The following is a 22,596-nucleotide window of genomic DNA, read 5'->3' as shown; positions in this document are numbered from 1 at the left end:
AGCCAAGCAGGCCCTTAGATTTGGTCAGGATTAGGAAAATGTGTCAGGAATTCTAACTCAAATAAGAACAACTTCTCAGGTTCCTCACCTCTCCCTACTAGGCAGAATTAGGTTAGCTTCCTCTTTGTCAATTTCTTTTAAGTCTGTACAGAGAGGAGAGCCAAAGACATAGCTCCAGGGGCCTATAAATTATTGTTCTAGATTACTAGGTATGTTTCAACACATTTCATAATTAATTATCATTTTTCATCATTCCCATTGCCTTCCTGATCTGCTTTGCCCCATGTTAGCCTAGGTAGGGTAGAACTTTATCTGCACCATAACACATACTAATTCCGTTATCAGAGCTTTGCTCATGCTGTATTGTAATTGCTTGTCTGTCTGTCTTTCCTGCCACACTTCAAGTTCTGTGATGCCGAGGACTGTGTCAGTATTGTTGTAGAATGGAGCTAAGGCATGAGCTCAGTGTTACAGGACTTGCTAGCTGCGTGATGGTCCTCACATGGCCCTCCCCTGGTCCACGGCAGAGCAGTGTGCAGGGGATCACTGAATTTCTGCTTCTCTTTTGGTTACTCACACAGTGCTGAGATGTGCTGGCGAGTGCCGAGAACAGAAACCAGGTTGAACCTTGCTTCCCTTGAATACCCAGCATCTAACACAATTGCTGGCTTATGGCTGTTAAAATACACTCAGAGAATGAATGAGTGAATTAGAGCCACGAGAACCCAAATAAAGCTTCACAGAAGGAGAATTCTATCTCTTTCTCTATCTAGTGAAGTAAGCCTCTATAGCAGACAGAGTATTTATGTCTAAGGGAGAAGATAATAGTTATGATACAGAGAAAATACTAGGCTTAGTAGGTATAATTATAAGGGCCCTCCACCTCATTTAGGACTGGAGCGGGTGTGGGTGAGGACATGCTTGTCCGTAAAGGCCAAGGTTTATGATGCAAAGACTCAAGAATAAGAGAGAGCGTTGAATGTGTGCAGAACTGCAGAAATCTGAATGTGGCTTGGGGGGCAGGGTGGGAGTGGTAAGAGGTGACCAAGGGAGGGGCAGCTCTCTCAGTGGTCTTGTGGACAGCTGGGGGGGTCTGGCCTCAGCCTAAGGCAAAGGGAGAGTGATCAGAGGGCATAAGAGTGGGATGATGGATTCAGATTTATGCCAGAGAGTGACTTGAGCAGAAGGGATGATGGAATAAACCCTGGGCATGAGAGGCAAGGATGGTTTTTCTATGGGATGTGGTAGGAAAGCATCCATCAGAGTTCTGGGCAGAGGAAAGAGGTACCTAGGTAGGTTCATACTTTCAAAAACTGTGGAGGAATCAACCAAACTATAGAAGTCCACATCAAAGGTCATTGTATTTCACATCAGACATTACTTTTCCTAAGAGATACTAGGATCAACTGGGCGTGAATATAGAAACCTAAGAGGATCTGGTTTGACATCCCCTATAAAGAGCCAGTAGGAAAGGAAAGGGTCTCGACTGGAGAGATAACCAGAGAGCCAGCAGTGACTTGTTGAGGGATCTGTGTATCACACACAAAGACACTGATAAAGGCAGCATCCCCTGGAGTGAGCAGTTAGTAGGTATTTTAATTAGATCAAGGTACTCTCACCCTGTAATTTGTTATAGATACTTGGGGGTAAGGACCTTCGGAATTTGCAAAAGCAAGTTCAAAATTGATATAATTTTATCCTTGGAAGGAAAGCACACAAAAATCTCCATTGTATTATTAACTAAAGGAATTAAACTAGGCAAAGTCATCTGTGGGATGTGTGAATGTTCTGTGTTTATGTCTGTCAGCCACGCGGGCGGTGGGGACACTCAAATCTGCCACAGTGGGAGGGGAGCTGAGGCAGAGATGCTTATGTTTATGGGGGTAGGGATCAAGAAATTCTGAGAAACAGTGAACTAAAGCCCCATGAATATTTCAGTCAAATGGGTCAATAATCTATCGTGCTGTAATGTTTGTGTTTGTTGAGCACAGCATAGTCATTCTGGTAATCTCTCACTCCAGATTTTGTGGCAGCCACTGCGATCCAGAGATTAAGGTGATACTGCTCTGTCCCAGGAGTGCAAATATAGCAGAGAAGACAGTCAGGAATCATGACTATCCTAACATGGAAAGTACCACAACAGATGCCTGGCCAAAGAGTTCACCGAAGAGAGGGTTGACTTCAATTTGTTCAGTTGTTTTATGTAGTTCCGTATGGTTGAGATACTGAATGGACATTGCCCAATAACTATCACCTTATAAAATAATATATATTTTTATGTTGTGCTATGGATTGAACCTAGGACATTCTAACTCTGAGCTATACCCCCAGACCTATTTTATTTTTTATTCTGAAATAGGGTCTTACTAAGTTACTATATACTGGGCTTGAGCCCCAAATCCTCCTATCTCAGTCTCCCAAATGCTAGGATTACAGGCATACATCACCATTTCTGGTTTCTTTTTCTTTTTTATATTAAGATACAAATTTAGCTTTCATTTTAGGGACCAAACCTAGACAACATTTTCAGGCCCTGAAACCCATAAGGAATTTGTTAAGTTCCAAAGCACATTCTCTTGAAACCTAGTCTTCAACTGTATAGATTCACCTTCCCAATTAGACTTGAAGGAGAGACCAGGGTTGGAAATCAGAGATATCTGCTTTAAATTTGGCTTAGGACTCATAGTTCTATCCCATCCCCTGCAAGCACCAGCATACTCTGGTCCTCAGCTCCCCAAGTGATACACTGGGGAAATGAGACACTTCTGGCTGTATCTCCATGACCACCATCCTAGACCACGTTACCATCTCTCATCAGGATTCCTGTGATTGGTTTTTCATTCCTTTTGGGCCATTCCAACCCACTAGTCTCTGCTCAGAAAGCAAACGTGATTGTATCACCACCAATGAAAAGATCAAAATCCTCAATGGGCTTTATAATATTCTTTCCCAACTGCTGATCATGAGCCATTAGTGGGGTCATAAAAACAATTTCATCAGTCAATGCCAGCACTTTTTAAAAAAATGTAGAATAAAATAGAACAGAAATAAAAGATTGCAATGGCAATAGTAAACATAATTATTTAATCAAGCTTGTTTTTTTCACTGTGGCCCTTGCCAAAAAAAAAAAAAAAAAAAAAAAAAAGCCTGAAGGCCCTGTTCTACTGAATGATTCAACTTCTGCCTTGGATCCTCACTTCCATAATCGCCGGCCCCCAGTTCTCTTTTCTATCCACAGCAGTCTGTCAAGTTCCAACAAAGAATGCACACTCAGGAAGACCCCCCACCCCCAGCCCACGCTGTTTTTCTGTTTGTCTCCTTAAATCCGCTTTCCAAGTCTCAGACAACACTTTTTCTGGCAAACTTAAGACTGTATCCCGAATCTTTGTAGGGGTCAGGTCTCTAAGGATCATGCTCAGTTTTAAATTATTCCTTTAGCCAGGCGTGGTGGTGCACGCTTGTAATTCCTGCGCTTGGGAGGCTGAGACAGGAGGATCACACGGGTTCGAAGCCAGCCTCAGCTACGTAGTGAGGCTCTCAGCAACTCAGTGAGACCCTGTTTCCAAATAAAATATAAAAACGGTCTGGGAGTATAGCCTGGAGGAAGAAAGGCTCTGGATTCCACCCCCAGTACCACTAAAAATAAAATAAAAATAAATAAATAAATAAATTATTCCTTTAATAGGATGCTTCTTCATTAGCTAAAAGCTTTCCCACTAGACTGCTGTCTTCAGGGCCACAGGGACCCTGTTCTTGTTTACCACTGTAGTAACCCGGCGCCTAACTCCCCTTGGCACATTGGTATCCAGAGGAGTAAATGAAGGAATGAATCAACCAGCCCATCGACCAATGGTTGTGGCTGGTCACCTTCCTTTACTGCTGTCGGTTTGGTTTGCACTAAGTGAACCACTGTAGGGCGGTACTGTCTGCCTAGGCTAGGGACTTCCTTTAACAGGTTTTTTTGTTTTGTTTTGTTTTGTTTTTGCAGTACTGGGGATGGAATCCGGGGCATTTTACCTCCGAGCTACACCCCAACACTGCTTTTTATTCTTTATTTTGAAATAGGGTCTCACTAAGTTGCGAATGGCCTCACAAGTAGCCGAGGCTGGCCAAGAACCTGCAATCCTCCTGTCTCAGCCTTCCAAGTATTGGGATCAAAAGCATGGGCCAGCCACCACGCCCGGCTCTAACAGGATTTTTTTTTTTTTTTAACTTGGGTCTTAATGGGAAAGGGTACACTAATCTTCATCGAATTTCAAGAGTCTTTGCCCTTCCGCTCCAGACAGCCACGGGTGAAGAGATGAGATAGCATCTAATTAGAGAGCATCTCAAGCTGCCTTTTCGCATCCCTGAAGGCTAGATCCGGAAGCTCCTCAGCACCCGCTCCGGCGACCGACCGTCCCTTTCCAGCTCGCCCACTAGGCCAGCTGGCTGGTGCAGTCCACGCTCAGGGCCCCAGGGCCGCGGGGCCCCGGCGGCGGCGGGTGACCGGCATCTCTGCCCGGGCGCGGCCTGGGAGGTCGCGAAGTCTCGGGACCTCTGCAGCCATCTTCAGGGAGGCTGGAGGCGGGAGCAGCGGGCGTGGCCTGGCCGGGACCCGCCCCGCCGCCCGCCCGCCCCACCCAGCTCCGCAGAGCGCCGGCCGGGGCTCTGACAGCCCCTGGCGGCGCGGCTCGGCTCGGCTCGGCTCGGCTCGGAGGCGCCGCGCCCGCCGCAGAGGCCGCCATGGGCACCGCGCGCTGCCTGGCGCTGGGCAGCCTCCTGGCGCTGGCCGGGCTGCTGGAAGGCCGGCTCGTGCGCGACGGGGAAGCCGGCTTCGGCGAGTGTGACAAGTTCTTCTACGCCGGGACCCCTCCCGCGGGGCTGGAGGCCGATTCCCACGTGAAGATCTGCCAGCGCTTCCAGGGCGCCGAGCGCTTCGCCACCCTGTACAGCACCCGGGACCGCATCCCCGTGTTCTCCGCGCTGCGCGCCCCGCGCCCCGCGCCCGGCCCCGCCGAGCAGCGCTGCCTGGTGGAGCCGCAGGTAAGCCACCGGTCCCGAGCCCGGGCGGCCTCCCAGGGCGCCATCGTGGGTGCTTGGGCCAGGACACCGCGGCTTTGGAGGCACCCCACTGCGCCCCGGAGCCGCAGCCCGCCGCGCCCCTGTCGGAGCCAGGGTAAAAGCTTGGCGACCCTCGCCCCTTCCCTTCGCTGAAGCCGCAGGGAGGCAGGGCCCCTGGGGAGTGATTCTCCCTACATATCGGCGCAGACATCTGCAGTGTCTCAATCGTTTCCTGAGTAGAGAGGAGCGTGAGACCGAGGCCCGGGAGACCATTCAGATGCAGGGAGTGCCCAGGCTGAGCGCCACAGGCCTGCGTGGGGTTGTCTTTGCTGCAGCTGTCCTTTCGGAGGGGGTGGGCATCTTCATCCCCATTCTACAGAAGAGGAGATCGAGACTCAGGTGGCAAGATGGGGTAGGCCTTTTGGCTGAAAGTCACTCCCCCTTTCTACCATGGAAAGCTACCTTTCTGCAGAGCCCCATCCTAGCGTGGAAATCCGTCCCTCTACACAGGACAGTGAGCAAATTAGATCTGAAACTGTATTGAGTTAGAACAATAGCGGATCTTTAGAAATGCAACGGGAGAGTTGCAAATGGCAGGGAAACCAGCTGCCTTCAACTATTGGGAAGGACACGAGTTTTTTCTGATTCTTCAGATCTGCATCTATATGATGAGACCGCTTTGAAAATCATGTGTTCTGTCCATCTGCTGACAATGACCAAGCACTCCAAGAGGCCCTGCAGACCCTCTGACCTATACTTAGCACATCCCGACTCTCTGCTACCTCCTCTCTAGAACCCCACCTGCTTCTGTTTAACCTCACAGCAGCTTCTCACCCCTGTCAGGGCCTACCTGGGAGATGTCCCACAGTACTGATGGGTTCCTGATGGCCACAACTGCTCAGCACAATGTCAGGTGAACAGCCAGCTGGCTTTCAAGTGCTTCATTCAGAGTCCTTGGGTTGTAATCTCATTCAGATATTTCTAGCTCTGAAATCTTGGCCAGGTCTCAAGCAATCTGCATTTAGTTTTCTTACCTTCTCCACAGCCTTCTACCTGTTGATGTCAGGATCTATGAGATCAGGCACTTGAAAACAACTTTGTATATTATATACCTTAAGACATTTTTATCTAAAATTAGTCTCCTCCAGAGGCACCCTTAGAACTGAGTTCTTTATTACATACTGTGATTGTGGCCCTAGAAAGAAAAAAGATGGCTTGGACCTTTTTCCTTGAGAATCTCTTGCACAGACAGAATGCACACAAGAAGTCATGGGAATGTATACTAAACAAATATGAGTTAAATTCAGAACACATTTAATAATACCTGCTATATGCCAGACATTTAGGATACCAAAGAAACTGAGTGTAGCTCCAGAACTCAAGGGCCTTCTCAGCTGCAGGAGGATTTTGCTGGGGTGAAGAGATGACATAGCATCTAATTAGAGCCATACTTTGGGGTATGAGGTCCCAGTTCCTCCACTAACTATAAACTTGGGGAGGCTATCTTGGATATAATAACACTGAGTGATTGTGAGGATTAAATTAGTTACTATATATAGAATTCTTAGAGATGTGTCTGATATATAAGTACTTGCTGTTGTGTGACATGAGGAAAAAAAAACTCCATAATTTAATAACAGTAAACAGTGCCCTTTTATATTTCATCTAGCTTTAAGGTAATAGGGTAATAAGGTAATAAGATCAGCCTTAGGGTCAGGATGATGTGTGTACTGTGCCTAGAAGAATAAGATGAAATTCAGAAGGGGGATGAGGAGGAAGACATTTTAAGCATAGAAAGTCATGAGAGAGAGGTGGGGGAGGGAAACCGGCTGCCTTCAACTATTGGGAAGGCCACGAGTTTTTCCTGATTCTTCAGATCTGCATCTGTATGATGAGACCGTTTGAAAATCATGTCACCTTTCATGGTGTTCTGCCCATCTGCTGACAGTGACCAAGCACTGTCAGCAAGGCATCAGGATCAGTGCATGGGGAGCAGTAGAAACAGGTAAACTATTGCGAGTGAGCAGAGTATAGTCGACTGTACTCAAGTGCTCAGAATAAAGGGGAGTGGTGGAAGGGAGAGGCCTGGTAGGTGGGAAGGAGTCAACAAGGAAGGCAGAGGGAGGCAGAGCCATTCATTCAGTTACTGAAGGAGTCCAAAAGGGGATGATTTGCCTGAGAGGAAGTGGCAAGAGCTAAGTCACAAAGGCAGACTTTGGATGGGATGATGAGGGATGGGGCTGGGAAGATAAAAGAGCCTGGGGAGGGAGGGGAAAATAGTTCCAGAAAGCAACTAGAGAGAGGCGATGTGTCCCGGTTCTGGAAAGTACTGGAGGCCAGAGTGTCTGCCCTGCTGGAGAGATCAGAGCAGAATGGTCACCTGGGCAGAGAAGTGTTTCCCCTGCAGGAGCATAGCATTAGGAGGGAGGGAGGAGGAAACAGTAGGTACAGGCAGCTCTGGAACGCACTGCAGCAAACCTGACCCCCCTGCTGCTTGCTCCCAGGGAGGCCAGGTCTGCGATGCAGAGAGCTGCTCTGGGCTCAGTGTGTACCCTGGCTGCTTCCAAGCAATTTATAATGCCAAATTGCCTTGGGCCCACATCACCTTCTTATGAAGTCAGCATTACCAAGAGGCCCAGCAGACAGGGATGAAGACACAGGAGAGCAAAACAGCTCAGTGCTTGCCTCTGACAGTGATTCAGGACAGGCTGCACACACAGTAGGACTCTCCCAGTCCCACCCAGCAGCATTCCAGGCCAGTCTGCAGTTCCTTTTTGAAATAAAGCTCCTAAATCACAGATCATAGAAACTTAGTCACTCTTGTGCTTAGACCTTTAAGGTGTTGGCCGTCCGGCACCTCCAGGACAAAGTTCAAGCTGCACAACTCCAAGGCCTTGCACGGCCTGTCTCCCGTGTCTGGTGCCAGCGCTGTTTCTTACAGGCCCCACCCTCACATTTCTGTCCTGGTATCATCAAGCTGCCAGGAACTCCTCTCAGGAGCTCTACTGGTTGTTAGGTCTGTTTCTTTGCTCCTGCTGTTTCCCTTCACCCCGACACTCTGTCCACACTGTTCCCATCCAGCCCTTCACTCCTCCCTCCACTCTGTCCTTTAGGACTTGGCTGGTGTGTTCCCTCCTCCAGAAAGAACTGCCCAGCTGGGTTAGATCCGCCTCTTAAACCAGACCCACCTCTGCAGTGCTCCTGTGATTTCTTTGTTTTTATACTTGCCACGTTTTGTCCTGAGTTACTTATCTGTCAGTCTCACCAGCTGGAACTCAGAACTGCATCTTATCCATTCCTAGTCCCTACCCCCAGAGAGCACTTAATAAGTGTTAAGTGGGAGCTTCAGGGTTCAGAAGCTTGTTCCTAGAGCTGGCCGGCCGCCCCTGTCATAACTATGTTCCATTTGCGGAAATGGAACCTTCTTGAAGGCCACCTCATCGGTCCTTGCTCTGGCTTTTGGGGCCATCCCAAATGACTTGGATCTCTTCTCTGCACAATAGCCCATTAGTGTCAGAATTACCTCCCATGTCTGCCCACACTGGAGGAGCTTAAGAGAGACCTTTTGGTGGATCGATTGAGACATTCAAATAAAAACAGAAAAAGCAGAGGTCTGTTGTGGTTTATGTGAAATGTGCTCACTTGAGAATGGAGAGAAGGTGAGGAAGAGATGGGAAGACATCCTTACCTGGCATTATGGAGATGCTCTGGAGGGCTTCCATTCAAAATGCCAGAAATCTCAGAACCGGGATCTGATGAAGTGCATGGGGTTGCAGACTTTTTAGTCTCAGTTTTTTTTCTCTTTAATGATGACTTTCTAAAGTACAGTGCCAGTTCATTCCAGAAGCCAACATGCAAGGCCTTATCATTTTATAGACATGAACACTGGAAGGAACTGGCTTTAAATTCAGCAATGACAGCATGCATTTATTGAATATTACAAAACACTGTGAGGAGGTAGATATGGCATTAGCTCTTCATTGTAGGTGATGAAACTGGCTCTCAAGCCAGTTGTGGTATCTGAGGTCACATGGCTCAGATCTGAATACGTGGCTAATTGCTCTTAGCTCACTGCTGTTTTTATATACCATGGAGACCTCTCAATGGACCTGCCACTTTAGTGGTATTAGGACTTTAATTCTCATTTTAGAAACGAGAATGCTAATTTCAACTCCATTTCTGTTTCTCAACAGTTAAAGGACAGAAGGGAGTACATATTTGGATTCATAAATGTTGCTCAAGTGGCAGTGACTCTGGAATGAAGGGGATATTTTGATAAAATGCAAAGGCATTTTCCTAGAGGGCCCAATAAGGTCATATTTTAAATCTTACTAAGTACATGTAAATAGTTATCACAAGTTAGAATCTTGATAAGTCCTCGATCTTTAACTTCCAACAACAATTTCCTGTTTACATGCCCTGAAATGCTTGGAAACACTGTTTAATTTATTCTAACCTCAGCCCTCTTTCTATTGCATCAGAGGATGGATAGATAGATGCCATACACTTAAATCTCTATGCAAGGCATGCAGCAAACAGGACAATTCTGATTCCTACTTCCTGCTAGAGACTTGATTCAGATCACTTCTCTGCCATTTACAAGCTATGCGTGACCTTAAATTCTTATAGCCCTGTTTTTCAGGTCAGATTGTTAGAGATAATAACAATGTTCACCTTATACAGTGCATGTGAATAAACAAGATAACACATCTAAGCATGCAGCATAGTACTTGGAATATAGTAAGGTCTTAGTAAATATTAATCTGTATACTTTATTAAGGTCTTACACTAATAAGGATGAGGTATACACACATACACACACACAATGTTGGACTAGATAGTTAACTCCTACAGTTCAACAAAATGTTTCTAAAATGTAAAACGTTCATCTGTGAGCCACTTAGAGTGTTTGATATATGTCCTGCATTCCTCTAAGTGCCCAGAAGATGTATGGCGAGAGATTGAATGAATGAAAGGCTGAATGAATGAGTAGATGGAGAGAACGAGGTGGTTAAAAACCTGCAGCAACCAAACAGATAATAGAGATACCTCCGCCCTCTCTGTCCTCAGCAATGAAGAAGCCCGTTGTCACAGAACCGCGAGCAGTGCCATTCCAGCCTGTTGTCCTGACTCTGGGGAAGGCTGGGAAGCACCTGACTCCCGGGGATGGCCCTAAAGTCAACCACTGACACTTGTTCCTCACGGTGGTGCAAAGGGCAGAAACAGAAGACACGTGCACTGCCCTTCATCACATTTTTCCCCTTTTCTGGCCTTTTCTTCATCTTTCAGTTTGGCGCTTCCATTTATTTCATAGGTGATTCTCAGGAGTGACTTAAGGTACTTACCTCCTATTGGCAGAATGTTTTAGGGCAGTTTTGTCTAGAAAAGGATCAGTGGTGGTTGCTCTCTATTCTAGATTTTCATTTCAAACAGATTTGGGTAGTTCAGGAAAGGAACTGTTGTTTATTGATTCTTTACTGTGCACAAAGGTCTTTGTACTATGTAACAACTCTAGGTAGTGAGATCCATGTCCTCTAGTTTAGGAGACTGAAGTGCTTGTGGTTAAGTAACATGCCAAAGTCACCCAGCTGCTGGATGACAGAGCCCAGGCTGGAGCTATGGCTGCCCACTTTCAAAATATTTCCTTTTCTTTCTTGTCATTCTTCTTTCCAATTTAAATACCAGAATACAAACTGACTGATTAGGTTTATTTTGTTTTTCTTAATTAATCAAGTTCTTTGAATGATTTATGGATTTGCCATTCACATACCCCAGTTTCCAATTGATATTATTTTAGTTAGTAGTTCATGGTGATTGGATGGAGCTTTCCTTGTGAAATAAAGATTTTACTCTTTGGGTTTCTAATAACTCTTCCTTTTAAACTGTCATCTCTAAAAATGAAAATATGAGGAAGTAAATCTTCCCACTTGTCATGGCTCTCACTTCCAGTGATCTGATCCTGCTCCTAGAAATATTGTTAATACAAGAATACTGGGGCTCCTCCCCCCATCCTTCAAGATGTATTTCATATCTACTAAGTGGTTACCCTTTTATTAATTAAAACCTGACATCTATCATAGCAAAATTGCATTGCCTGCTGGGATATGAATTTGGCTGTAGAAAAGGGAGAAATAAAAAAGAAACTGATTCGTAGACTGGACAAGAATAGAAGCTGCACTTGGTATACTGGTCATGCTTGTGTTGACCCAGCTTCTGAAAGAAGTGTGGCTCAACCAAGAGAAGTCAGGCTGAGGCCATTTTATGTTTTTAATCAAAGCTGAAATATGGGTGCATTTCATTTCTGCAGAACAATGATTGCTTATTTGAAAATATGCATCAAATTAAACATCCTAGTTGACATGCTTTAAATTTAGAGACTATTCATCTCAAACTTTGGTTGACCTTCAGTTAGTAGAGACAATTAACAGCTTTTTTAAAAAAGTTATGTTTGAGCCAGGCGTGGTGGTGCATGAATGTAATCCCAGCACTCAGGAGGCTCAGATTGGAGGATCGAGGTTCGCAGACAGCCTTAGCTACTTAGTGAGGTCCTTTACAATACAGTGAGAACCTGTTTCAAAATAAAGAATAAAAAATAGGGCTGGGGTTGTCACTTGGATAAAATACCCCTGTGTTCTATCCCTAGTACCATAAAAGTAAGAAAGAAAGAAAGAAAGAAAGAAAGAAAGAAAGAAAGAAAGAAAGAAAAAAAGAAAGAAAGAAAGAAAGTTGTGTGTGTGTGTGTGTGTGTGTGTGTGTGTGTGTGTGTGTGTGTGAGAGAGAGAGAGAGAGAGAGAGAGAGAGAGCGAGAGAGAGAGAGAGAGAGGGAACGAACTGGATGTTAAATCCAGGGGCACTCTACCTTAGAGCTATACTCCCAGTCCTATTTTATTTTTTAATTTTAAAACAGGGTCTCTCTGGATTGCTGAGGCTGGCCTTGAACCTGTAGTCCTCCTATCTCAGCCTCCCAAGTATGTGGGAAATCAGGGGAAAGGTGACGTTCTAAAAGCATTTCTGGGAAGATGTCTTTGAGGAGGTGACTTCTGAGTACAGACCTGCAGGAAGTAACAAAGCCAGTCATGCAGGTGTTGGGGGTAAGAACATTCCAGGCAGAGGGAGTCAGCAGTGCAGAGGCCCTGTAATGTGTGTGATCCTGTGTTTGAGGAGGAAACAAGAGACCAGTGTGGCTAGAAAAGGATAAATGAGAAAGATAGCAGGAGTTGAGGTCAGAAAGGATTGGGAGACAGCAAGTCATTTAGTTCCTTGCAGATAATTGTAAGAAATTTGGTTATTACTTTACATGAAGCAGGAAGCCATTGTGCAAGGTTCTGAGCAGACGGTTTTGACATGATCTGACTTAGATTTTAAATATTTTGGCTGCAGCCTTGAGAACAGATTCTCAGGATTAAGGGCTGAAGCCTAAAGATCACTTAGGAGTTTCAGTCATGTGGTAAGAGGCAGTGGATGGCTTGACCATGGTGGTAGCAATCCATCTGGCAGGGTGGTGGCCATCCATCTTTCTTTCTTTCTTTCTTTCTTTCTTTCTTTCTTTCTTTCTTTCTTTCTTTCTTTCATTTTTGGTGGTACTGGGGTTCCTGGAAACTCTTATACCTCCAGGCTACACTCCCAGACCTATTTTATATCTTTATTTGGAAACAGGGTCTCTTAAGCCAGCGAGGCTGGCTTCGAACCTGTGCGATCCTCATGTCCACCTCCCAAGCGCGGGGATTACAAGCCTGCGCCACCATGCCCGGCAGTGGTCATATATTTCTACGTGGTTCTAGATATATATTGAAGAAAGAACCAATAATCTTTGGGGTGAGAGAAAGGGAAGGGTCACAGATGACTCGAGGTGGGCCCCAGTAATATATTAATATTGCTTATTATATTAATAACATGATAAAATTGAATCTACAAAAGAAGGAGCTGGTTTGGGACTATATGGAGAACTCCCCTTGGTCCACACAACAAGAACGGTGATGATAAAGGCTGAGGGTGGAGCGGTGGGGAGCTGTTGTTCAGTGGGTATAGAGTTCAGTGACACTGGACAATAAGTCCTAGAGCTCTGCCCTACAACATGTGCTTGTGGTTGACAATGCTGTATTGTGCATTTCTAACTTAACTAAGCGGGTAGATGTCATGTAAATGTCCCTAACATACACATAAGATGAGAGTGAAAGCAGAAAGTCACAAGGAAATTTGGGGAGGGGTTGAGGGTGCCTGTTACCTTGATGTGGTGATGGTATTGGGGTGTTTGCACATGTCCAAAGTCATCAAATTGCTTGTGTTATATATTAATACATATATAATTAATATATAAAGAACCACACTAAATATACACTAAAGAACTACAGTAAGTATTTAGTGTAGTTCTTTATATATTAATTGTACCTCAATTAAGCTATGTGTGTGGGGGCGAGGGCAGCTCAGTTTCAGACAGGCTCAGTGTGAGCGACCTGCAGGTATTCCTGGGAGCTCCATATACAGAGTACTCACCACATAGCAGACATTTTGCTAGACTTATTTCCCCATATGCAAGCTCACCTGAGGAAGAAATAGAGACTCCTTGGGATGAGAGAAAGGGAGGGGTCACAGATGACTCAAGGGGTTGGGCCCAAGTAACCAAAAGAATGGAGATGCTCTGATAAAATGAATCCACAAAAGAAGGAGATGGTTTGGGACCCATTTTGTCCTGTCATCCCAGATGTGGAACGCCTATAAAACCTTAAATATAGGATAGGGTATAGAATATAATTATATAAGAATGATAATATAATTGTCATAATATAATAATTATATTAGTAACAATATAAAGATATATGAAGTCTAAACTGTGATTTTCAACCTATTTTAGCACACCTGTTCAATTTTATTGAGATGTTTGCAGAATTGAAAATTTGGGATTTAATGGGTTAGGCTTCATATCAACTTTAGGAAATAGAAGCAATTATAATCCTCCCTAGAAGGAGTAGGAAAATGAGGCACACAGCTTAAATTATTATTCCACACTCATGCAGCTAAGGAGAAGTGGGACTGGTAATGGTTTGAGATATTGCCGAAGGTTCTTGTTCTTAGCTAGTTTAAAGAAAATAGCCAGAACTACACTGCTGCACGGGCCAGAACAATCAAAGCACTACATCAAAGGGACACAGTGGAGTGCTTTGAAAGTAAGACTAAAGTCTCTGAATGCATACTTTTTTTAAAAATAAGAATTCATTATCTCCCTTTCCCCATACTGTCTAGCCAATGATCTTCTTTTCCCACCAAAAGCAGGTGCAGGCCTGCCAGGTATCTCTGCTGTGTAAGCCTTTTCTGATAGTTCTCATTGTTGATCCTCACAGGGACAAACCGGTCTGATGTCACTGCTCAAAATGTGTTACTTGGTTAGTAAGGTTAGGGACTGCATGGTATATGCCCTCTTTGTCTTTGGTTTTATTTTTACTCTTGATTTTATAGCATGTATTGTATACCTGTGTCCTTGGTGTGTTCTCAGCCTTTTCCTATCTCTGTCTGCTAGAAGTTATGTATTATGTTGAAAACTTGTTTTATAATAAAAAATAGAAAGAAACAGGAATGTAGTCTTTTAAAGTATGGATGTTTTGAGCTGTAACTATTTTGTGTTATTAGTAATTGATATTGGGTTAATATAACTTGCTTAGAAAAAGCTTTATATAACTTTATATTACCTTTATATATACTTATATTAACTTATATAACTTTATATGACTTTATTAACTTTAAATTAATTATATTAATTATATTAATTTTCTTTTAGTCTAAACTATTGTGAAAATCTATATAATTCTTTTTCTAGGAGTAGGTGTTTGTTTTTAACATTCAGTGTTCAGCCAACAGCCAACTTTTAGCTGACCAAGGTCAATCCTTGCTGCAGCTCTTGGCTGACAACTTAGAGGCAGAGAAAAGGATTTTATCCTTTTGCCTAAGTATGAAATATTGTTCTTATTAGCAATTAATACAGCTCTTATTAACAATCAATACTGGCTCAATCCCCATCAGGACTGGGGTTTGAACCTGAGCTGTCTGGTATGGCAGTGTACCTGGAGTGTCCTCTGTTACCAAACCTGTTAATGTGTGAGGTGAGCTTTTCTTTAACTCTGTTGAATGAAGTTCCTTCTTTGAAAGTCCATATATTCATTCACTAGCTGAGCATGTTATCAGCTCACAGCTCCAAGCCAAGGATAGTCACAGGCTCATAGACTTCATCTTTTGTGCCTGTAGCAACAACAGGGTTATAGGTTCACTATTCATTGCTTTGGAAGGGGCCTGCTGCCCCCTTGTGCAATCTTGTTCTATTCTAATTCATCTTGAATACTTTCATTGGTCCTCCCTATGCAAACAGATATTTTCCTATAATGCATAAGGCACCAGGTTGAGGCTGGAGAAAATACATCATTTGGAAACTGTGTTAATTCTGTAGGACAAGTATTGTTCCCTGGGTCTCAGTGAAACTGTTAGAGGTGAGCAGGGATGGGGTCTTGATTCCATGGGGGTATGGAGCTATTGCTGTCAGAGAGGCCCCTGGGTTAGATGTGGGACACCAGGCTGAAGAGAGCCCTGCTCCTGACCTAATACCAATTGCCCTGGAGTGGGGGGGGGTGGGAGGTGCAGAGCCACCACACCCTCCAGAGTTCCACTTCAGCAGAGGCAGAGAACTCAGTCCACTCTTTAGTCCCAGCCAGTTTAGGAGCCCTTGTAATGCAGCCAGCCTGGCTCCCCAGGGAAGTAAAACCAGCTCAAGGTAGTGCACTCATAACCCAGTAATGCAACGAGTTCTACTTTGGGACTGGAAGAGGGACTTTGCTCCAACTTGGAACACCCTATCTCCTGAAGGTGTAGAAATTCTTTTTTCTTTTATGACCATAAGAAACTAAACTTCTTGACCTTTGTAAGTTCTTACCTTTGTCCTTAGTCCTGACTTTGACATAGCTTGGCAGATGTGTTTGTTAAATGGCAATATGGGTTTCAGTAATCTGCTGGCCATTATCTTAGTATTTATAACTGAAAGAAGGAATTGACCCAGATTAAATTTGTTGATTGAATGGACCAGGGACCATCTATGGAAGTGGTTACTGTTTCTGAAAGTTTGAGCATCCTCTTATCATCTCAGGACAGCTGGAAGCATGAATCAAGGAAAGCCAAGTTCATGAAGCAAATTTTTTTCTCATTAATTCTTGGATGTTTCTGTTGTATCTGGCACTGTGGTACCCACCATAGCACTGGACACATCTCCTACAAGACGGGGCTTTTTGGGTGGCTGATGACCTCACTTTCTGTACCTCAGTTGGCCCGAACTTGACTTCTTCTTTGTTATTTCTATTGTGAGGTCAAAGCTCCAGTCATCTCTAATCTACAACTTCCTAGTGGTTAACCCATTCCACTTGGTTCTCCTCCAGCCCTTCTCCAGTCTGAAGCTAGGAGCTCCTCTCGTGACATTCATTTCCTCGGTCTCCTGTGAGCTCTCTGGAAGCCCTTTGGGATGCCCCACTTCTCTTCCGATAGAGGCACCTTATCCAGAGTTGGCCTGCTCTGCTTCAGTCCCTCTCCAGCCTTATCTGCTGTCACACACCTTGCCAGACTTTTGACTCTGACCACTGTGGCTTCCTTCTGGCATTTTTTTTCTTTTTAAAATGTCCACATTCTCTCCTATCACGGGGCCTTTTACATGCTATGCATTTTGTTTTTTGTTTTTGTTTTTTCATAATATTCCTAACTAGGTCAACTGCCCATAATACCCTGTAGTACCACCCAACACACCTTATTCTGCCTACACGTTGCATTTACACATGTATTTGTGTGATTAATTGAGTGCTGTTTATGTACCCAACTAGCCTACTAAATTCCATTAAGGCAGGGCCAGGGCTGTTATTGTTCACCATTGAATCCTCATTATCTAACTTAAATTTTTTCCTTAAAGGCCCAAACATTTTAGGCTTTGCAGACTAAATAGTTTCTGCTGCAACTATTCAACTACTCTCTTTTAGCACAAAATCAGCCACATACAGTACAAGAAAACCTTACTTATGAGAACAGGTGGTAGATTCGAGTTGGCTTACAGGCTATGCCAACCAACTATGCTTAGTATGCGAATAAAAAATCTTGCTGGATATTAAGCACTTAGCAAATGTGGACGGAATAGTGGCACTGGCATTTGAAAGCTGAGCAGTCCTATTCCTGTTATAGCATAGTAGCCTTAGATGTAAACCTGTAAACAATTCTCAGCTAAGCTTTATACGGTGGTGGTGGTGGTGGTGGTGGTGGTGGTGGTAGTTATTGATAACATTTAGGTTTTTTATGATTATAAAAGTAACATATACTCATGGTGAAAATTTTCTTGAGCATTTCAAAGTATATACAGAAAAGGTCCCATTTGTCATGGATAACCAATCTTTACAATTTATGAGTGTGTGTGTGTGTGTGTGTGTGTGTGTGTGTGTGTAACATTCCAGAAATTTCCATCACATATGTTTCATTTCATACCCCTTATTATAGTCTCCAAGGTTCTATGAAGCCACAATCATCACACCCATGGAGTGGGAGAGTATAGGGACCCTCTTATGTGTGAATTAGCAGATAAACAGCTTATTTTATTAAGTATTTTAATTTAGAAATAGAAGACCTGCAAGATCTTCTTCATCACATTTTATTCCAAGAAATATAACAAATAGCTCACAAATGGCTTGAAATAATCCAACCCTTTTCCCCTGCAGAGGTGGGCGGGATCCTTTTCCTCTTCTGGAAGCAGAGACACGTGACCAGGGAGTCACTGGTCTGCCTGAAGTCCCAAGGCCAGGCAGTGGTGGAGCTGACAGATTCTTTACATTTCTGAGCTGGTGCTCTATGACTAAGCCATATTGCCATACAAGCTCACATTAGAGTACTTGGAGAGGTTACGTGAGCTACATTTGTAGAACTCAGGGGAAAAAAATCAAAGAAATGGAAATTCATTTCTTAACCTCAAATGATGTTTATTGCACAGCTTTGAGAAGCAGGGATTGTCTTCTGTGCTTAAGAGGTGGTAAGCATCAAGAACCTAAAGAGAATGCAAATAAACCATTTCCTGAACGTGATGATACTATGGAAGAGAGGCCAAGGTCTGTCAAGTTCCCTTCTCTAAGGATATTTAAAATGCAGGGGCGCTTTGCCTGTTGGCTTTGAAGAATGGCTTTCCATTACAGTCTTGTGAAGAGACATGCTGTGGGTCCTCCCAGTTTTCAGATGTGGGTGACTCATCGTTGAGAGTAGAATCCATCAGGCTGAGATTCCATGGCCAGGCAGTTATTGACCAGGGTTCATAATGCGGGGCTGCTTCCACTGTGGCCATGTGGGTACCGTCTGCTCCTTCATTCCTCCCATTCCTCCCACAGCTCAGTGCCCTGGGCTAGCTGGTGAAGAGAAGAAAGAAAAGCAGGTACCGTGGCATGCCTGAAATCCTAGTACTCGGAAAGCTGAAACAGGAGGATCGCAGATTTGAGGCCAGCCTTAGCAACAAAGTAAGACTCAGCAATCTAGTGAGGCTCTGTTTCAAAATAAAAGGTTAAAAAGGCTGGGGGTTTAGCTCAGTGGTAGAATTCCTTTGTGTTCAATTCCCATTTAAAAAAAAGGAAAAAGAAAAGGAAAGAAAAAGTTAAGAATCTAAGAAGACTGGTATGTATGCTGTGTGTGTGTGTGTGTGTATGTGTGTGTGTGTGTGTTTCCTCTTAGCCCAATCACTCTTTTGCATAACAGATGTGCTCACAGGCAAACAGAGACATAGATTTAGCAAGAACTTTCTCTCTTCCTTATCAGTGAATTGGGATTGAAGAAGTAGACATAGAATTACAAGGAGTTTACGTGACAGAAACAAGCTCACACTGTATTTGTTTGCTTGGTCATTTACTCATTCATTTATTCATTCCTGGTCAGCAGCTCTAGACTTAGCATTGTAAAGGATAAGTCATCTTACATCCCACTGCTAATTGCTACTTTAGTCTCTGTGGTCATTATCTTCAGCATCAAAACTGCTTATTGAGATTTTAGGACTAAGTCAAGAAATAGAAATTTGGGATGCAGACCTGGAACTAGACAGCATCCTCACCCTCAGGTGTTTTATTACTTATTTTGGAAGGCAGATCATGACCAAGAAGTGGTTCCTTAATTTTTTCTCAATAGACTCTTAGCCCCCAAAGGGGCAGGGACTAAACACACAGAGTAGTTAAGAAAATGGGTTTTATAAGTCAAACAAAATTGGGTTGAGGCCGAGCTCTGCCATTGGCCATCTGTGTGACCTTGGAAATGTTACTGACTCTCATGGAGCCCGGTTCTCTAGCTGTGGCATGGGGCTAATAAATTACACTTGCCTTGCAAAGGAGGTGGGAGAATACAGTGAGACGCTGTGTGCAGAAGGCTCTCTGCATTGTGCCCAAGCACTCAGTACATACAGGTTAAGCATGCTGAGCGAAGAAGCGACCTTTACTTCTTTGTGCTTTAGACAACCAGGACGAGTACCACACTCCTAGGGCTGACCCAGGATCATTGCTGAAGAGCCCTTGGTTTCTCACACACCTGCTCTGCCACCACCTTACCTGTGGCAGCCTCAGCTTTTTCTCTGGGTTCAGCTGCCCTGCTCTCTCCCATAGGTTATCTTTGCCCATGGATACTCTTCTCTTTTGAGCAATTGGCAGAAATTCCTTGGCCGTCCCCTAGGATGCCCTCCACTCCTAGACTTCTGCAGCCAAGACGATTTGTCTCTTTCATTTGTTCCACAGTTTTAACCCTGATATCTAGAAGGTTCTATTGTCTTCACAGTCCTGGTCCCTATTCCGTCAGGGGCTAACTGGGTTCTCATAGCTCGATCTTTCAGACTTGTTGACGCATGAATCATAAGCTTACTCATACTTACTCAGGTGCAGGATAGGGCTATAGTTAGCACGGGTGGATTTGCAGGTGCAGGAAAAGAGACACACATCGGCTTCAAAGAACCAGAGCTGGGAAGCTTCTGGCAACCAAATAGTCACAGACTGTTCAGGGTCTCTTTCTTACCCTCCTCTCTCTTCTCTCTGCGTTCCCATGAGTTAGCCTGGCTGCCAACCCTGAACTGCATCCAGGAGCTTGCGCGCCTTTCACTGACTGTCACCCATCTCTGAGTTTCTTAGGTTGGAAACCCCAGAGAGCCATGGATGGGCTTGTTGCTCACCAGACTGAGTGGCCCTTGGCTGTGACTGGCATGAGGCTGGTAGGAGGGGGTTGTGTGTATTCAGAACTAGTGTCAGAAATAACTCAGTTTATGGTGTGATCTCCCGGGACTGGGTGAGTTGGGACCTTGGGAAAGATTTCAGGGTTCTGATTGGAAACAGATGGAACTTAGAATAGTTTAACCAATGGAATTTAATGAAGAAACTATTTTATGGAAAATTGAGGGAGCTGACAAGATATGGTCAAGCACCTAGGGATTAGCACTAGCGGGAAGCTGACCATCCTGGGCCTGTGGGGCAGGGGGTGGAGCCTGGTGAGAGCTGCAGCTGCTGAGAGACTCAGCCTGCTCGGGAACCATGGCAACCAGGCAGGGAGGGGAGGAACAATCTGGTCCTTTTCTTTCCACCTTCGAGAGAGCTCAAAGTCCCTAGAAGTCAGCCCCACAGACACGGGTAGAGAAGCTTCTGAATCAGGAAGGCAGAGGAGACCACTGGGGTGGGGGTGGGGGGACTGTGATGTTGGAACAGGAATATCTAGGCAGGATTTAGGTAGCAGAAAGGAATGTTGAAGGCATCCCCACCGGTGAAAACCACCGGCAGCTGTACAGACTGAAGCAGGGAGCATTGACATTCCAACCATAGAATGGATTCGGTGGGAGGTGAGGAGTGGCCTGCTTTGGTTGAGTATTAGGGGATCTTTAGCAGAGGAGGCAGGAGGAATTTCACGGGCAGGGTCATGAATGTGCCCGTTTGTCATTAACCAGGAAGTAATAGGATGCTGTTAGGGGTGGTAGAGTAGTAAAATGTTCAAGAGTATAAATAGCAAAACCCGACTTCTCAGTCCACATATGAACAAGGCAATCCGTGTTTACACATGTTTTATGACCAGATTATTAGCTGATTTAGCAGGTGGAAGATCCATGACGCCCTTACTATTTTGCTCTCTACCTTGACAGAATCTTCCCAGCCCTTGCAATCTGGATCATGCCTCTCACAGAATACTAATGTCATAGAGTAAGTTAGGCCCTGCCAGTGTGCTCCCCAGAATAATTTAATTTTTTCTTAGTGTGGGGCTCATGGACCCCCTGCATCTGGGGTGTGGGGTGTGGATGTATCAGACCCCACTTAAGATCTACTGCATATATGGCTGTTGTGAAGCACAGGAATCTGCATTTTTAACAGGGACTAACGTGCTTCGAATACCAATTGAAGTTCGAGAACCATTGGTTTAAGGAGACTAATTCCCTCCAGTGGCTGTCAAGGCCAGGGCTTATTCCATCAGAGTGATGAAGACTTAGCCCAGCAGTTCCTAACTTGGAGTTGTTGTATTAAAATCACCTGAGCAACTTTACAAACATCCTGGTGAGGGCTCATTTTATTGTTTATTATTCTGATTTAATAGACTTGGGCAAGGCTGGTATTTTTGAAGCTTCCAGGTGATGTTGGTGTGCGGCCAGGCCTAAGGACCTCTGGTCCTCTCTGAACTCAGAAGGTGGAAAAAGTGAGAAATGGAGACTTCTCAATTTAACTGACTTTTCCTGAATTCTGTTGCTTGTAGTGAACGCTAAGAATAATTGCTCTGGAAAAGAAAGCGGAATCCAGAGTGGAAAGCTGGCTTCTGTGAGTAATGAGGAAGGAAACCAAAGAGGACCAGGGATGATGTAACCTGAGAAGGTTGTGCAGCCTGGAAAGGTCTTAAAGGAGTCCAGGCACTTTCTTGGGCTTCCAGAAAGAAGTGAAGTTGGGAGCTCCATGTGAGAGGTGTGAGATGTGGCAGCCAGAGGAGGAGGCTCCTGGGAGGCCACTCCTTTGCTCGATGGCCGCCTCCTCCAGGGCTTTTGTGCTGCTGACTATTGCCAGTTTAGGGTTGGCAGGATTTTTTAAATCCCTACTTAAAGAAGAGTCAGATGTGGTGGCACATGCCTGCAATCCCAGTACTTGGGAGCTGGAGACAGGAACATCACAGGTTCAAAATTAGCCTCAGCAACTCAACAAGACATTGTTTCAAAATAAAAGAATAAAATCAGGCTGGGGATGTAGCTCTGAAGTAGAATGCGTCAGATTCAATCTCCAGTACCAACCCCCACCTCCCCCTGAGAAAAAGAAAAGTAAAATGGAAGTGGACACCCTTTCAGGCTCTCCCTTTTCCCCTTCTTCTAACTGAGGGGAGCCAGCTCTTCATCCATTCCTCTGTGCACCCCCAGTTCACCCAGCACTCAAGGGCGTGCTCAGCGCTGGGAATGCCTCCACCTTCCAAAGCAGGAAGGTGTGTGTGGCCCAGGCCCAGGGAAGGTGATTCACTGGGAGGAAGGCAGGCCCTCCCTGGTGCCAACAGGCCAGTCAGGAAATGAAAAGTTCTACGATT

The 22,596-nt window shown here is 44.8% G+C and overlaps 1 protein-coding gene across 1 annotated transcript in view; it reads left to right on the top strand.

Moving 5' to 3' along the window:
- Positions 1-4,725: 4,725 nt before the first annotated feature.
- The window catches only part of ENDOD1 (endonuclease domain containing 1), a gene marked incomplete at both ends in the record, with an annotated part of 30,620 nt that continues 12,749 nt past the window's right edge, over positions 4,726-22,596 (top strand). Inside the window, one exon of the mRNA XM_080701240.1 lies at positions 4,726-5,025. Within this exon, the coding sequence (XP_080557366.1) occupies positions 4,726-5,025 (300 nt within the window). The remainder of the gene's footprint in view (positions 5,026-22,596) is intronic.

The sequence above is a fragment of the Muscardinus avellanarius genome, assembly GCF_963383645.1.
Source record: "Muscardinus avellanarius genome assembly, chromosome: 1".
Lineage (NCBI taxonomy): Eukaryota > Metazoa > Chordata > Mammalia > Rodentia > Gliridae > Muscardinus > Muscardinus avellanarius.
Note: the sequence above shows the minus strand (reverse complement) of the source record. Positions and strands in the feature narration are given on the sequence as shown.